The sequence below is a fragment of the Salminus brasiliensis genome, chromosome 15, assembly GCF_030463535.1.
Source record: "Salminus brasiliensis chromosome 15, fSalBra1.hap2, whole genome shotgun sequence".
Lineage (NCBI taxonomy): Eukaryota > Metazoa > Chordata > Actinopteri > Characiformes > Bryconidae > Salminus > Salminus brasiliensis.
In genome coordinates, this window is record NC_132892.1 from 34,451,880 (window position 1) to 34,469,216 (window position 17,337).

A 17,337-nucleotide genomic window follows, 5' to 3' on the forward strand; every position below is an offset into this window, starting at 1 on the left:
GTGAGTGGAAGCACAAGGTAGGGGTTTCTAATAAAGTGGCCAAGTGAGTGGAAGCACAAGGTAGGGGTTTCTAATAAAGTGGCCAGTGAGTGGAAGCACAAGGTAGGGGTTTCTAATAAAGTGGCCAAGTGAGTGGAAGCACAGGGTAGGGGTTTCTAATAAAGTGGCCAGTGAGTGGAAGCACAAGTAGGGGTTTCTGATAAAGTGGCTCAGCTGTTGGGTGTTTCTAATAAAGTGGCCAGTGAGTGGAAGCACAAGGTAGGGGTTTCTGATAAAGTGGCCAGTGAGTGGAAACAGAAGGTAGGGGTTTCTAATAAAGTGGCCAGTTAGTGGAAGCACAAGGTAGGGGTTTCTAATAAAGTGGCCAGTTAGTGGACATACAGTGTAGGTGTTTCTAATAAAGTGGCCAGTTAGTGGACATACAATGCAGGTGTTTCTAATAAAGTGGCCAGTTAGTGGAAGCACAAGGTAGGGGTTTCTAATAAAGTGGCCAGTTAGTGGAAGCACAAGGTAGGGGTTTCTAATAAAGTGGCCAGTTAGTGGACATACAGTGTAGGTGTTTCTAATAAAGTGGCCAGTTAGTGGACATACAGTGCAGGTGTTTCTAATAAAGTGGAAGCACCAGGTTGAGTATTCTGTTGAAGTGGCCTGTGGGTGAAATGCATGAGCAATCTATGGGTCAGTGCTGCCACCTTGTGGCCGCTTAGCACACTGTCTCTCAGTTGGAGGAATGTCAGCCTGTCAGCAGATCCGAGCAGAACAGACACTTTTCATTCAAGTGTAACACCATTCATTGCGGAATGGCTCTCTGGCGCCCCCTAGTGTTCAACAGTGATGTTTGTGTTCTGTACTGCGAGGAATAGGAAGTGGTCAGCTTCCTCCTTCCCCGCCTCTGACCCACGTTCAGCTGGTTCGGTTGGTGTTCTGGGGGACAGAAGTGTGTGGTGTTTGTGAGGCGAGCAGCAGGACACGGACTTTCTGAGGCTGAAGGTAAAACTTCTCACCCACTTTGTTACCAGCTGAAATGCATTCAGAGGCTCCTGACTTGATCCTTTGCGCCAGAGGCTTTTCCATGGAGTGCCTGCAGATCATAGCCTGTCTGCTGGTCAGAGGGCATATCTCCCTGACCTGAACTGTGTCTCACTGCAGGGTTGGGCATTTTTCTGCAGTTTCTCTTGAAATAACTTAAATAAACTGTTTAGACATGAGACACGTGACATTAGTTAGTTCCCATACAAAAATCAGATATATGATCATATATGCACATTTATCATAAAGGATTTGGTATATACTTCAAAATGTATATATATATATATATATATATATATATATATATATATATATATATATATATATTAGTATACACATATGTTAGAATCATTTACTTTACACATATACATGTTGCATTTAATGTATGTATTCTATTATGTATATACATACATATATGTGTATCCATATATGTATTTACCTATGCATTAACCATATATAAACTGTATAAGTATACTTATAGCATACAATGTAGGTGTTTCTAATAAAGTGGCCAGTTAGTAGAAGCACAAGGTAGCGGTTTCTAATAAAGCGACCAGTTAGTAGAAGCACAAGGTAGGGGTTTCTAATAAAGTGGCCAGTTAGTGGACATACACTGTATGTGTTTCTAAGTAATTCCCAGGTAGAGTCCATATATGTAATAGTGATATATATATATATATATATATATATATATTATTGTTATTGATATTGTCACACACATCTGTGCACTGTTTACACTGTTAAGGTATAGCTTCCTTGAGCTTCTTCACATTGAAACTGTAGAGGAACCTTTAGAGGTGCTTTGAAGAACCTTCAAGAAAAGATTCCCTGAAGATTCCTAAGAGGTTCCTCCACGGTTTCAAGTAGAAGAACCTCTAAAAAACCAAACTTTTAACACTTAATGCTTTTGACAGTGTAGGTTGATAAATGGCTGAATATACGTTCTGTATAATATAATATATACGTATATCAGTATATCAGATTTCTGTATGGGTTTTGGTGGCAGCAGTTATATATATACTCTGTATATATATATATATATATATATATAGATAGATAGATAGATATGCTACCGTATATGTAAAAACGTTGATGCAGTAGCACTGTGTGAGACTGGAAAGAACCAGCATTGCAGTATTTGGTTGTTTTGCTGTATATTGTGATGTTAAGAAATACAGGAATTTCCTCAGATTTCACCAGAACTGAAAATGCTGCTCTGGTACTTTCATAGAGGAAACTGTTTGTGTTATATAATACAGACATTTTAAGAAGTTATCAGTATGAAGATGAACGATAATGTAAATTTAGACTAGAGGTTGGCAATATGACAATATTTTATCGTGTTGTTGATATTAGGGCTGGGAGATCATGACACATCGTAATTGTAATCACAGACTAAAAATATCAGTATCAGATTCTTATAATCTACAGTTCAGATCCTCTCCTGTACTGAATACAGCGATTTATATTCAACATCTGCTGCTCTTTATCTAATGAACCCTTCAGTCTAATTACACTGTTAGTGATGAAACCTGCTGCTGATCAGTGTTTATTAAGCACTGATGATTTTCTCCATATGCTAGAAAAAGCATATTGTGTATCACAATAACAAAAATTGTTACAATACAATAAAATATTGCCATATTGCCCAGCTCTAGTTGATATATTCTATATTTAAAGAGCAAAATATGTCCTGTCCAAGGCCTAAGCGAAGCCATAGAAAAATCTTTCTTGTAAAGAACCTTGAAATTACATTAACTTTTAAACTTATTTTGTAAAGAACCTAAAAGGCATAGACATTGTGGACAAAAGTATTGGGACACCTGTTCATTCATTGTTTCAAGGGTATTAAAAGAGTTGATCCTGCTTCTGTTGGAGTAACTGTCTCTACTGTCCAGGGAAGAAGACTTTCTACTAGCTTTGGAAGCTGCATTGCTGTGAAAATTTGATTGTTATTGAGGTCAGGATTTTGGATAATGATCACCACTCCACCTCATTATCCCCAACTCCCCAACTCATCCCAAAAGTATTTAATGGAGCTCCACCACCATCATTCCAATACTTTTCTGCAGAGACTAGACAAGCTGTGTGTGTGCATTTGCACATCTGTAATGGGTGCAACTTTAAGTAGCTAAATGCATTTGTTAGAATGGGTGTCCACAAATATTTGGACATATAGTGTATTGTAGTGTAGTGTAGAGTGTTCTGGTGTATTTATGTGTCAGAATTCTTATATATATATATATATATATATATATATATATATATATATATATATATATATATATATATATATATATATCACCATATCAGCCTGTCCAAAGTCTGATAAACTGTAAACTAGTTCCACATGTGACCGTTACAGAGCCCTACCCATTGGCCCACATACTCTCTGATGGTGACATAATTACGTTATAATAACCAACCGGACTGGTTTCTAACATATCTGTGCCATACACCATTTACACCCAGTGGTTTTGCAAGTTTAAAAGGTGTTGGCTTTTCTTATTCTTCTGAGTTTCCCAGCATGGAAAACATCTGTATTAATCATTCCAAGGGGTGTTCACGGTTTAGGTGTTACATTACATACAGTTTTGAACTAGGTATAGATTTTAAGAATTCTGATATTCAGTAAAATCAGTTATGGACCCAAGCCTAACTGATATTCAGGTGATGTAAATTACATGTAGAAGAATTCCACTTCCACAGTTTAGACTTTTTTGTTACAGATTAGAACTTGAGAGTGAGAAAAATGAGTCTTTGGTAGATATACGTACTAATAGAGCTGTGCAGTGTGTTGATATTTTATCGTATCTTGATAAATCATGATACACAATATGCTTTTCTAAACATATGGAGTATAAATCACCATGTTCAGTCTGGGAGAGAAACAGAATAGTATTTTTTAAGAATCTGCTGCTACATGTATTATGAAAAGTATTGTGTATTCCTGAAGAATCCTGTTGCAGAACCCATGACCTGCGACTGAGACCAAGCTTTCTGACACTGGGCAGCACATTTCTCTCATTTTATTGTACCCTGCACAGATTCAAGATACCCTGTGCCAGATACAGCAAAGCAGCCCCAGAATACAACAGAGCAATGTCTTTAAATATTGTGATATAGGATTATTCCCATATCTCTATCAACTTAGGTAGTTACTTACTTAGTTTTAGTAGAACATGCTCAGACATATATATATATATATATATATATATATATATATATATATATATATATATATATATACAGTGAGTCCAAGAAGTATTTGATCCCTTGCTGATTTTCTTTGTTTGCCCACTAATAAAGACACTATCCTTCTGCACTTTTAATGGTAGATATATTCTAACATGGAGAGACAGAATATCAAGACAAAAATCCAGAATATAATTTTAAAGAATATATTTTAATTAATTTGTATTTCAATGAGGAAAATAAGTATTTGATCCCTCTTGCCAAACACACTCAATACTTAGTGGCAAAGCCTTTGTTTGCAAGCACAGCGGTGAGACGTTTGTTGTAGTTAACCACAAGTTTAGCACACACACCAGGGGGAATTTTGGCCCACTCTTCTTTGCAGATCCTCTCTAAATCATGAAGGTTGGTGGGCTGTCGCTTGGCAACTCTGACCTTCAGCTCCCTCCATAGATTTTCGATCGGATTGAGGTCTGGCGACTGGCTGGGCCACTCCATGACCTTAATGTGATTTTTCTTGAGCCAATCCTTTGTTGCCTTTGCTGTATGTTTAGGGTCGTTATCATGTTGGAAGACCCAACCACGGCCCATTTTCAGATCCCTGGCAGAGGGGAGGAGGTTGTCCCTCAGGATTGTGCGGTACATGGCTCCATCCATCTTCCCAGTGATGCGGTGAAGTAGCCCTGTACCCTTGGCAGAGAAACACCCCCAAAACATTATGCTTCCACCTCCATGCTTGACGGTGGGCACAGTGTTCTTGGGGTCATAGGCAGCATTTTTCTTCCTCCACACATGGCGGGTGGAGTTGAGGCCAAAAAGTTCAATTTTGGTCTCGTCTGACCACAAAACCTTCTCCCAATAACTTGGTTCATCTTTCAAATGATCATTGGCATACTTGAGGCGCGCCTCCACATGTGCTCTCTTCAGCAGGGGTACCTTTCGGGCACTGCAGGATGTGAATCCATTGTTGCGCAAAGTGTTGCCAATTGTTTCCTTGCAAACTGTGGTCCCAGCTGCCTTCAGGTCATTTGCTAACTCCTGCCGAGTGGTTGCAGGACGATTTCTGACTGTTCTCAGCATCATTGCCACCCCACGAGGCGAAATCTTCTTTGGAGCACCGGGCCGAGGTCTGTTGATTGTCATGTTATACTCTTTAAACTTTCTGATAATTGCACCAATAGTTGTTACTTTCACATCCAACACCTTACTAATCTTTTTGTAGCCCATTCCAGCTTTGTGAAGGTCAACAATTCTGACTCTGAGGTCCTGTGACAGCTCTTTGGTTTTACCCATGTTGGAGACTTGAAATCTGTGTGATCTGTCTGATTCTGTGGACAGGTGTTTTTCACACAAGTGATTAGTGAGAACAGGTGGCTTCAGGTCAGGTAACAAGTTGATTGGGAGTGTCTAACTGGTCTGTAAAAGCCAGAACTGCTAATGAATACTAAGGGATCAAATACTTATTTCACTCCATGAAATACAAATCAATTAATATATATTCCTTAGATTTATTTTCTGGATTTTCTTTTTAATATTCTGTCTCTCCATGTAAGAATACATCTACCATTAAAAGTATAGAATGATCATGTCTTTATTAGTGGGCCAACGAAGAAAATCAGCAAGGGATCAAATACTTCTTGGACTCACTGTATATATATATATTGCACATACTAAGAAGCACTTGTTTGTTTCTGTATGTTTTTGATGGACAGTCTTAAAGGTCATTATGTTGTGTGTTTAGGTAAGTGGGTCTTTAGTAATCTTATGGCTTGTTGGACGAAGCTCTTGTTGAATCTGGCAGTATTGCATTTGCCAGAGGACTGGAAGCTGACCAGTCCATGGGCAGGGTGGGTCGTTGTCTCTGACTATCCTGAGGGCTCTGTTGAGGCAGCATGACTGGTACAGATCTTAAATGGACAGAAGTGAGGATCTGATGAAGTGAAGACGCCGCTGTGACCTCTTGAAAAGGAAGGTGGTGTGTGTGTACTCAATGTCAGGTCTTCTGTGATGTTCACCAGTGACAGATTGTTGTTGTTGTCACACCAGACCACAGGTTGATTCACTTCCTCTCTGTAGACTCACTGTCGTTGTTAATGAGGCCCAATGAGGTCTGTGTCATCTGCAGACTTGACGATGTGGTTTGTGTAGTACCTGGCACAGCAGTCATGGGTCATCACGGTAACAGCAGAGGACAGGTCACACTCCTGGGAAACACCAGTGTTCATAATGACAAGGGTTTCGCTCAAAGTCCCAATAGGGGAAGTTTAGCAGAAATGGGTATAGAACCCACAAACATGTGATCCATAACCAAGCCCTCTAACCACTGAGCCAACACTACCCTTAGGATATCAACAATCATCTCTGCCTAGCTTTAGATGACATGGATACAGCAGTCATGATTACACACTTTACAGTACTCACTCTCTTTCCCTCCAGTATTAATCTGATGAGAAGATGACTTCTCTGCCTGGCCCAGTGAAGGCCAACATCACTGCTCAGGGCGAAGGGCAAGCGTTTGCCCCTGTGATTTCTGGAAATGTGTTTCACGGACCAGTCATCCTCCGATCTGACTTGAATCACAGAGGTAACCTATGTGGAAGCTCCATCAGATGATGCACAAGCTTACAGTCAGGTTGTTTGGTATTCACGCAATAATACACAAGAGGAGGTGCCATACAGTAGTAGATCAGTACAACCTCAAGTGTAATATTATGTTTACACCACAGATCTCAGTTTGATAGTTACTTTTCTGAGTTTCAGAAGATACAAATTAAGAACTAATTAAGAAGAATGTTTCCTCAGATCCGTGAAGAAAAAGTGCACTGCTGACTTTAAACACTGAGGATCATACAGCTCTCTGTTCTCCACAATGGAGATGTTTGGTTTGGTCCATGACTGCTCAGTTGTGGTGGTTGCACACAGTGTTATTTATTATAATTAATGTTAGCTCTTTCCGACAGGCTTGTTAAATTCCACCATGATTATTATATTATGATTATGATCAGAGCAGTTTAACAGTATAGATGGTTTGGTAACTTTTATCAATAATTTATAAATAGTTCTGATCTATGGATCTGAGGATGGGTCGGGTCCCCCTTGTGAGTCTTGGTTCCTCCCAAGTTTTTTCCTCCAGCTCTGAGGGAGGTTCTCCTTGCCACTGTCGCCATTGGCTGGGGGTCTTTGATCCTTCATATCTTCTTATGTTATTCTTTTTTTTGTCTCTGTCTTTTACTAATTACTAATTATTTAAAGCTGCTTTGTGACGACAACAGTTGTAAAAAGCTATACAAATAAATTTGACTTGACTTGACTTTGCCAAATTGACCTTTGCTAGGTTCCAGGTGAATAGGGCTGACTGATTTATAGTTATATAGTTGCATTCGGTATGTTCGGACCACCCCTCATTTCTCTGAAGCTGTAATCTTGAGCTCTTACATATGAATTTTACTACACAGGTAGGAGCATGTAGAGTTAGGAGTCTTGCCCAGGGACTCTTATTGGTGCTTTCACACGTCCCTTGTTTGGTCCAGATCTTCAGACTTTTGAGAAAAAGCAGACGTGAAAGAAGTTTTGAACCATGGTCAGAACCAAAGGACTAAAATTTGGTCCAACCTGAGGTGGTCTCAGTCAAGATCAATACTGAGCCATGATTGGGGTTGTTTGCAGTATGAAAATTGTCATTGAAATTTGCATTTGAATCGTTGGATGGATGTTTTGAGCTGACTACCTGAAGTTAAGCGCCCATCGTCACCCATTAAACAATAGAAGATGATAAAACTGACTAGCTCGCTCATTTGGAGAACTAGTCTCAAGTACTAAGCTTGAAGTTGGTGCTGCTGGTAGTAGTTCTGTAATATCAGCAGCTTAGGGGAAACTAAATGAATCTGTTCATTCATTTGGCCTGCCGAACTGACAATATGCCAACATGAGACGCAGCCCTTGTACCAACCAATCATTGTCAAGTATAAATAGGGATACGGCACACGTAGATGATGGTGTAGATGATAGATATATAACAAAGGTTAGGTTTAGTGTGCTCGCTGAATTGCAGCATGAAACCAAAACTAACTGGATCAATGGATACAGTCTAACACTAAAAACATGACCCTTGGTTCAGATCTTGGCGCAGACTCTAAGGAGACTACATCAACCTAAACTAACTGTGGTGTGATTAGTGAAGTAAAGCTTGCCATTGTTTTCTTTCGTTTTTGTTAATATAATAATAATTTTTTGTGCTCTGTTTTGCTTCATACAAACAGTAATCCCTAATGGAAGTCCTCCTTTCACTGCAGTCCGGCACACTTCTGCCAGATGTACCTCACAAAGACAACGTATGTGTCTTACTTGTTCTTTTTTATTATGTAGTGTTTATTGTTATTGTTGATTTTGTAGTAACAGTAGATTAAATATCACTATCAGTAGTAGCCCATTATTACCCATCCCATTCTGGAGTCTCAAATGAATGGTCATGGTCCAGAAGAACAATTAATTTTTATTTGTTTATGTTTATATGTATATCGAATTTATTGGCCCATATATTTTTAATTTTGTTTTCTATTGATTAGGTGATTATACCGATGACAGCACCAACCTGAAAGACAGCCTGAAAGCAGAATATGAGCGCATACTTGACGGGAATTCACTAACTGGCCACAGAAGATACCTGAATGAAGTGTACACAGAGCTCTACATAGTGGAGAATGAAACAGGTGGAGTCATTCAGGGGCACGAGGTGAGGCAGATGGAGACCTTTTCCAGCAGATCCGCAGGGGCGGACGTCCCAGTCAGGTGCAATGACATTTTCAAAGTCCGAGCTGGTGGGCTGAGACGTAACCGGAAAGTGCTGACCATGGGGATCGCTGGAGTGGGCAAAACTGTCTCAGTCAACAAATTCATCCTAGACTGGGCTGAGGGAAAAGAGAACAAGGACATTGTCTTCGTTTTTCCTCTTCCGTTCCGTGAATTGAACCTTAGGAAAGACGAGAACCTCAGTTTGATGGAACTGCTCCAGAAGTGCCTCCCAGGTTCTACAGAGTTTGACTCTCTTCCACTGGGTGATGGTAAGGTCCTGTTCATTTTTGATGGGTTGGACGAGTGCCGCTTTCATTTGAACTTTAAGGACAGCCACAAGCTAAAGGATGTAAACAAGAGAGCATCAGTGAGCTTAATTATCACAAACCTCATCAAGAGAAACCTCCTTCCCAATGCTCTGGTTTGGATAACCTCCCGGCCAGCTGCAGCCCACCTGATCCCCCGAGATCACATCGACCAGGTGACAGAAGTGCGAGGGTTCAATGACAAGCAAAAGGAAGAATACATCAGCAGATACTGTGGCACAGACCTCGCCAGTACAATTCTCGCGCACATCAAAAAGTCCAGGAGCCTCTACATCATGTGCCACATACCGGTCTTCTGTTGGATCTCAGCCACAGCCCTTCAGACGCTATCTCAAGACCGAAATCCAAAGACCCCCACCACTCTCACGGGAATGTATGTACGCTTCTTAGTTCAGCAGGCAAACCAGATGAAGAACAAATACCATGGTTCTCCCCAAGAAATCATCCTGAAACTCGCAGAACTTGCATTTTGCCAGCTTGAAAAGGGAAACCTGATATTCTACAAGGAGGACCTTGAAGTGTGTGGAATCGACGTCAACGGAGGGTCTGTGTACTCTGGACTTTGCACTCAGATATTTAAAATGGAAAAGAGGTCCTCTGAACGCATGGTCTTCAGCTTTGTACATCTGAGCGTTCAGGAAGCCCTCGCCGCCATTCACGTGTTGTACATTCACAGAAGTTATAAAAGAAATGTGTTCATTCAGAACCTAAAAGCAGAATGTAAGTGGTGGTTCAGACATTCCAGCTATAAACTTCACAAAGCTGCCATACAAAGTGCTTTGCAGAGTGAGAACGGACACTTGGACCTCTTCCTCCGCTTCCTTCTGGGACTTTCAGTGGAGTCTAACAAGAGTAGCCTGGAGGAACTACTCCCTGGACTATGGACCGCATGCAAGAGTGTGGGGAAAACGATTGACTACATCAAGACCAAAATCAGGTTGTCTGAATCATCAGAGAGAACATATAATCTCTTCCACTGTCTGAGTGAACTAGAAGATGATTCCATTATCAGTGAGGTCCAGAGCTTCCTGAAGTCAGGAGATCTGTCCATGAAGGATCTCTCGTCCACGCAGTGGTCAGCTCTGGTGTTTGTGCTGCTGATGTCAGATGAGACGCAGGAGGTGTTTGAGCTGAAGAAGTACAGGGAGTCAGATGATGGCCTGAGGAGACTGCTACCAGTGGTGAGGAACACAAAAAATGCACTGTAAGTTGAGTCAAGCATCGATGTTAAAATATACCAGTGTAGAAATGGTAAAGATGTGTCCAGAAGTATAAATGGAGCTGTAGATGATTGTGGAATGACCTACTGAGGATATCATTTACTTCTGCCTAAATAAAGTAACAATCACAGCAATGCTCCTCTAGAATCCAGTAGAACCTCTTCTTCCCTGGAGAGTAGAGACAGTTACACTAACAAAAGCAGGATGAACAGGTGTCCCAATACTTTTGACTCTATAGTGTATTTGACCATAAACGTTAGCACCGAGGACCATAACTTGGAGGGCAGAGAACCTGATTAACTACATCTAGAAGAAGATGATTTCCTTAGGTCCAGAACGTCCAGAAGACATCTTTTAGTGAAGGACCTCTCATTCACACAGTGGATGTTTTAGACAAGATGCAGAAGATGTAATGTATAGGGAGAGCGATCTCCAAATAGCAAAGTGATTTGCTATTTATGAATAGACCAAAAATTCAAAGATCCTCTAAGTTTAGACTCTACTAAACACAAGTCAATAAGCCCACTCTACTGTTTGTCCAAGTCCTCTCAGAAGAGGAGGGTCTTCAGTCTGGGTTTGAGGACAGCGAGCGTTGGACTCTGCTGTTCGGACACCCAGGGGAAGTTCGTTCCACCACTTCGGTGCAGGACAGTAAAAAGTCTGGACGCTCGTCTTCCGTGGATCTTAAAGGATGGCGGGTCGAGCCAAGCCGTACTGGAAGCTGGAAGGTTCAGCTTTTGACCATCGCCATCAAGTACGGAGGGGCTGGCTGGTCCAGTCTGGGCTTTGTTGACCAGAGTCAGGGGTCTGAATCTAAAGACCTGGGCAGCAGCTACAGGAAGCAAGTGAAGAGAGAACGCAGCAGTGGAGCAACATAAGTCATCTCAGTTGATAATAAACAGTGTTAGGGTTTGGATTAGGACCAGGACCAGGTTTACATGATAGGTAATTAAATGTAATGTTATTTGAACAATCTTCTCAGAAGACTTGAATGACACTGTGCTGAGAATGGTCTGATTTCTGTAGTTTCTAAATATTACAAAATCGATGGTGTGCCATTTTTGTTTGGTGGAATTAACGAAGAGAATCCATACACTCACTTTGTAGAAAAACACATCCTACACATTTACATACAGTGTGGATTGGTGTGGCGAAACAGATAACACCACTACCTGCCAGTCAGCTACCACACCACTGGGGTTTGATTCCTGGTCTGGGTGACTGGGTGCTGCGCTACACCAATAAGAGCCCTTGGGCAAGACTCCTAACACTACCTTAGCCCACCTCTGTAATACCAGTACAATACAGTACGCTGCCAGTCGCTCTGGAGAAGAACGTCTGCTAAATGCTGTGAATGTAAATGTACAGTATGTTATACAGTGCCGTCTTCTACACAGGCTCGACAGCTGCCATATCACTGAAGCGAGCTGTGGGTCACTGGCTTCAGTCCTCAGATCAAACTCCACATACCTCGTAAAGCTGGACCTGAGTAACAACGACCTGCAGGATTCAGGAGTGGAGCTTCTTTCGGAGGGGCTGAAGAGTTCACACTGTAAACTGAAGATACTGAAGTATGTGGATTGGAATTTATACAGTTATTGTCATTTTACTACACGCCTGGTTTATATTACATAATAATATGAATACAATTACATGATTAGGAACATGACCAGTTAGTGGCGTCAGTTCTTTTCATATTCTTTTTCATATTCGTGATCTGTAGCCTAGTCTATGTGATATGGTGCAGATGTGCAGTTGGTATACTTACAAGCTTTCTGTTTAGTTTTACTATTGATGAATGGAATTATGTCAGAGAAAAGGTTGTTAATTCTCCTTTGAGAATTTAACAGCCATGCTAACTTGTCTAGTTGGCAATATCGGAAGTCCCTAAAACATCTGTGTCATGGCTGGTTAGGCCAGACACCGAGGGACGAACACTCGCAGAGATGGATCCAATGCAAGTACTTTCACTAACAGAAAAGGAGTGCAACACAGAGGGTAAACAAAAGCAAGCAATGCAGCAAGTAAAGGGACTAAACAGTAAAACAACGTAAACCTGTTGGGGGGGAGTGAGCTGGGTGAGCTGGTGAGGGAGAACTGGGAACAACACAAAACAACCTACCAGATTACAGGGGAAACTAAGGACAAGCATGAACTACGCAGAGACTACACAAAACTGGGGGAGAGAGCTGGGGAACCAGCCGCTGAACCATAAACGGCTAGGCCGACCAAACCTGGAGATGCGAAGTGGAAGAGGGTCACCTATTCTCAGCGAGGAGCTCTGTAGCCGAGCTCCTTAAGTACCCCCAGCCTCAGGTGAAACACATTAAGCAAACAAGATGATGAACCTGAATCGAACACATATGAACGTAACTGAACTAGAACCGAATCATTGAATCGAAACAAGAACGGAAACACAACAAAAGCCCGGGGGAGGGCGCAATACAGAGGGGCTGACAATCTGACCTTTCATCCTGAATTTTTATCATTAAATGCCAAAAAAATAACACCCAGTATTTCCTCGTAGTGTAATCCCACAGATATTGTGAAAAAATTATCAGAAGAACTTACAGGGTTCTGTAAAACTCTCCAACCGAGCAACAGAAGCTACAGTTGCAAATAATTAAATTAATTTGAATATACATTTTAACTCTTATTCTTTTTACAGGCTGTCTGGCTGTATGGTTACAAAGGAAGGCTGTTCTTTCCTGGCTTTAGCTCTGAGCTCAAACCCCTCCCACCTGAGAGAGCTGGATCTGAGCTATAATCACCCAGGACAATCAGGAAAGAGAGAACTTTATGAGAGATTGGAAGAACCACATTTCAAATTGCAGATCCTGAAGTAAGTATAGAGTTTGTGCACAAATGTGGGTGCTTTATTCCGTTTTTCAAAAATGTCCCTATTATGTAAGGAAAACATAACGATTCTGCATTTGTGGGGGCATTTTAGTCGGGTTCATTAATGGTTTGTTTTGGTTTGTTTCAGTTTTGACCATTCAGGAGAGAAGCGGATCAAACCAGGACTGGGGAAATGTAGGAATTTTTTTAAGAATTTGATCTCGTTAAAAATATTGAATTAAACCTGTCCTCTGTCCTCAGATCAGGAGTTATTTTGCTTCAGTTTTGAGGAAATTGAACCTTTATTAGCTCAGTTATTATTTTTTTTACTAGCTGCTAATTTTAAACAGTTGTACCTTAATGCAGCTCCAACAAAGCTTACAGTGATGCCTGATGTCTTTTCCTCCTCAATGTATAGATGCCTGTGAACTCACACTGGACCCAGACACTGCTCACGCAAATCTGTCGGTGTCTGACGAAGACAGAACAGTGAAATGGTCGAAGGAAAATCCCCCAAGTCCAGATCACCCTGCCCGTTTCGATACCTGGTCCCAGGTGCTGTGCAGAGAAAGCCTGTCTGGACGCTGTTACTGGGAGGTGCAGTGGAGCGAGATGGGAGTTCATATCGGAGTGACCTACAAAGGAATCTGCAGGAAAGGTGCAGGTAAAGAGTGCTGGCTCGGTCAAAATCATCAGTCATGGAGTCTGGACTGCACCAAGATGAACTACACGGCCAGACACAATGGTGTGAAGACCGTTATTTCAGCTGCTGGACGCTGCTCTTATAAGATCGGAGTTTACCTGGACTGGGCGGCAGGAAGGCTGTCCTTCTACGACGTCTCATCCAACACGCGAAAGCAGAAACTTACTCACCTCTACACTTTCACTGCCACTTTCACCGAACCCCTCTACACAGGCTTTTTGGTGATCGATTCTACTGTAACTCTGTGTAAAGTGGTCTAACCTTCAACCCTAGGTGCATATCTTTACTGTACTTGTTATAAATATATATTTATTACGCATATGGAATTATTCAACTATGAACAGTGCTGCTAATTTTTCCTTTTATTGCATATTTGTCACAGTAAATGTTGCGCTATAATCTTAGTTAAAGGGCCAGTCTGAAGTGTAACGTTCTGGACAACACAGGTCGCTTAATATCTGACTTGAATTCAAATTCAGATTAAATCTTTTAGCGCTTTTCACAACGAATGCTGTCACAAAGCAGCTTAACAGAGCTCCAGGTCCGAGTTCCTTTTGAGCAAGCTAGGGTTCAGCAACAGTAGCAAGGAAAAACTCCTTCAGATCGAAAGAAAGAAACATTGTGAGGAACCAAGACTGAAAAGGGCAGCCGATGCTCCTCTGGTCGACGCTGGAATAAATAATTTAAATGAACTTTAAGCACTTTTTGTTTCCATGTGCTGTTTCTTTGGTTCTGAATTTGAGTTTTAGCAGCTTGATTAAAGGAAATACATTGACATTTAGTACCTGACTGTGAAATTTCTGCACTTTACTGCTCTGAAATGTGAATGTAAACACCAGTTAAACACCAAGCTGTTTGGTGAAGCTAAGCCTAATTATGCTTCCCTATGTATTTCTGCATTGTGTCAGTTTTTATTTTTTCAGCTATGAAACTTTTATAATGTGCCGTTCCTCAACCAATAAATTCTGTTCTATCAAGCTTATTCGATTTTATTTTGGATCAGATCAAATAAGTTAAACTTTTTAAAAGTGGAACAGTATAAATATTAGGATTTAGAGCCAGTATTTAAGTCAGAGTTGGTATCTGTAATGGTACTCAATCTGGTATTGCGATCAGAAAGAAAAGTGGTATTGGTGCATCCTTAATACTAAAGATTAAACAACTAAAGGCCCTGTTCAGTTGTACAGTGGATTAAGGAGGTGATGACCTCTCTAAAATTGAATAAACTCAGCTACCCATGAAAGATTTTTTTTTAATGGGGTCTCTCATTGTTGAATATGTATGAACATTGTTTCTAACTGGTGGCATTAAAAATACATGTACCTCTGGCTTCAGTATGACTTTTAATTTATATTGTAGGTGTCTTAAAAAAGTCTCAGGTAAATTGGCATGGTGGTTTCCATGAAATACAGTGAATGAGAGCTGAGAGGTGATCCAGTGCTTCTGTATTGATTGCTGTATTGGAATCACTACAGTCTAAAAGCACCTTGGTGAACCACAGGAATCAGAAAAGATGGCGCCCTCTGTTGGACTCAGTCCGAGCTGCAGACTACAGTGATATGTAAAAAGTGTGGCCGCTGACATGTGTAGTCGGTGCTGTAAGTGTGAATACGTCGCATCCTGTTTATTATACGTTTATTTACTGAATTCAAATTATAAATTAGAATAAATATTTAGGTTTGTAGCATCTAGGTGGGGTTAAGTAACCTTAAACTATCAGCTTCAGGATCATGCTGAAGCTCCACTGACTGGAACAGGGGGAGAAGGGCGTCTCCGTCATTCCCACTCCGGGCCGGAGCACTGCTGCTACTGCACTATGGAGCTTTGGTGGTGGAGCTGCAGGAGGAGAACCTCTCTCCAGAACTGCTGTGTAACGCTGCAGAACCCATTGAGTCATATTAGTGTAAAATCCTGTAGTATTACTCTACCGCCTCAGTCCACATGCTGCTCCACCTTCAGATCAAGCTTCTGCAGCTCTCACACTGTCCAGAAATGCACGTGTACAGCTCAGTCTGTCCATTAAAGCTGTCCAAAGTTCGATTTGTATTTGTGGCAGCTGAGAAAAAAATTACACTCCCCACCTGTAGGGGGAGTTAAATTTCCCTAACTCTCTAAATAAGTGGTAGCACCTTCATTTATAAAACTTGATTTTTTTAGTTACAGGTTCTCCTTTTGGGTTCTCCAATCATTTGGATTTATTTTGATGCCTTAGAAAAAAGGCCTCGGGCTGAACAGATGTCGTGAGTCATTCTCTTGCTGAATTTGGTTTCCCAAGATGTGAATCACTTGTGAGGTGAAACAGGTACTTAATCGATGAGTCACATAATGAATGCTTCTACACTAAGACAAATCAGTCCTGATGGCAGCTCTCAGCAAAAATACGTGCATGGACAAAAGTATTGGGACACCTGCTCATTCATTGTTTCTTTTGAAATCAAGAAGGGAAGGACATTGTCAGACTTGATCAACGCCAAGGTTTCAAGAGCATCCCCAATGAGCTAGATGTTCCTGTAACCACTGCCAATGATTTAGGTACTATTAGACTGTTGGCAACATCCCGAGACTTTGCCACAAAAGGAAAATTACCCCAAACAAAACTGAGAAGAAAAGGACTGTATGAATGGTGGAGAAAGAACCAACAACTTTAGGACAGGTCCAAACTGACCTTCGTGATCAAGGTGCAACCGTTTGTGGGCTTCATGGTGGAAGACCTAAAATGGCTTCAGTTCTAAGACAGAAACGCAAAAATAGCCCACTGGGATGTGTGTTGAGAAGCCACAGTAAACTAAATTACAGCTTTTTGGTCAATCTCACCAGCTGGGTGTTCAAAAGGACAAAAGCAAAGGTTTCAGAGTAAACAACACCATCTCCACCCTGACAATTGGAGGTGGCTCATTGATGTTCTGGGGTTGCTTTGCTGCCTCTGGAGCTGAATGTCTTGAATCTGTACAAGGCTCAATGAAATCTGAAGACCATGAAGGTGTTTTAGAGCTGAAGAGAATGGCACAGCATCAGAAAACTGTATTTCAGTCACAGGTCACTTGGTTCTTCAAGCAGGAGAACCTGAAAAAAAAAAGATCCTGATCTTTGGATGAGAAGAAAACACTGAACCATTCTGAAGTCCAGAGTCCAGAGTCCAGATCTGGAAAGTGTTGCATAATCTATGAGTACAAATGTTTGTGGACAGTCCTTGTAATGAAGGCATTCTGCTACTTTAAGTTGCACCCATTGCTGA

General features: G+C 41.2%; 1 protein-coding gene across 2 annotated transcripts; it reads left to right on the forward strand.

Annotated features, from left to right (window-relative positions):
* Positions 1-908: 908 nt before the first annotated feature.
* Positions 909-15,432, forward strand: LOC140535671 (NLR family CARD domain-containing protein 3-like). Of its 2 annotated transcripts, none has more exons than XM_072657101.1 (8): positions 909-990; positions 6,661-6,808; positions 8,484-8,555; positions 8,790-10,545; positions 11,959-12,132; positions 13,230-13,403; positions 13,548-13,594; positions 13,818-15,432. In XM_072657101.1, exons 2-8 carry the CDS (start codon positions 6,679-6,681, stop codon positions 14,360-14,362), a joined length of 2,898 nt encoding a protein of 965 aa, XP_072513202.1. In that variant the 5' UTR covers positions 909-990; positions 6,661-6,678; the 3' UTR covers positions 14,363-15,432. The 2 variants fall into 2 exon arrangements, with proteins under 2 accessions (XP_072513202.1, XP_072513203.1); XM_072657102.1 differs by lacking the exon at positions 909-990 and adding an exon at positions 1,824-3,055.
* The last annotated feature ends 1,905 nt before the right edge of the window (positions 15,433-17,337 follow it).

Coding starts and splice junctions, on each gene's coding strand:
- LOC140535671 (XM_072657101.1), top strand. CDS start 6,679: ATGACTTCTCTGCCTGGCCCAGTGAAGGCCAACATCACTGCTCAGGGC. Junction 12,133..13,229: donor TGTAAACTGAAGATACTGAA/GTATGTGGATTG, acceptor TTCTTTTTACAG/GCTGTCTGGCTGTATGGTTA. Junction 13,595..13,817: donor CAAACCAGGACTGGGGAAAT/GTAGGAATTTTT, acceptor CTCAATGTATAG/ATGCCTGTGAACTCACACTG.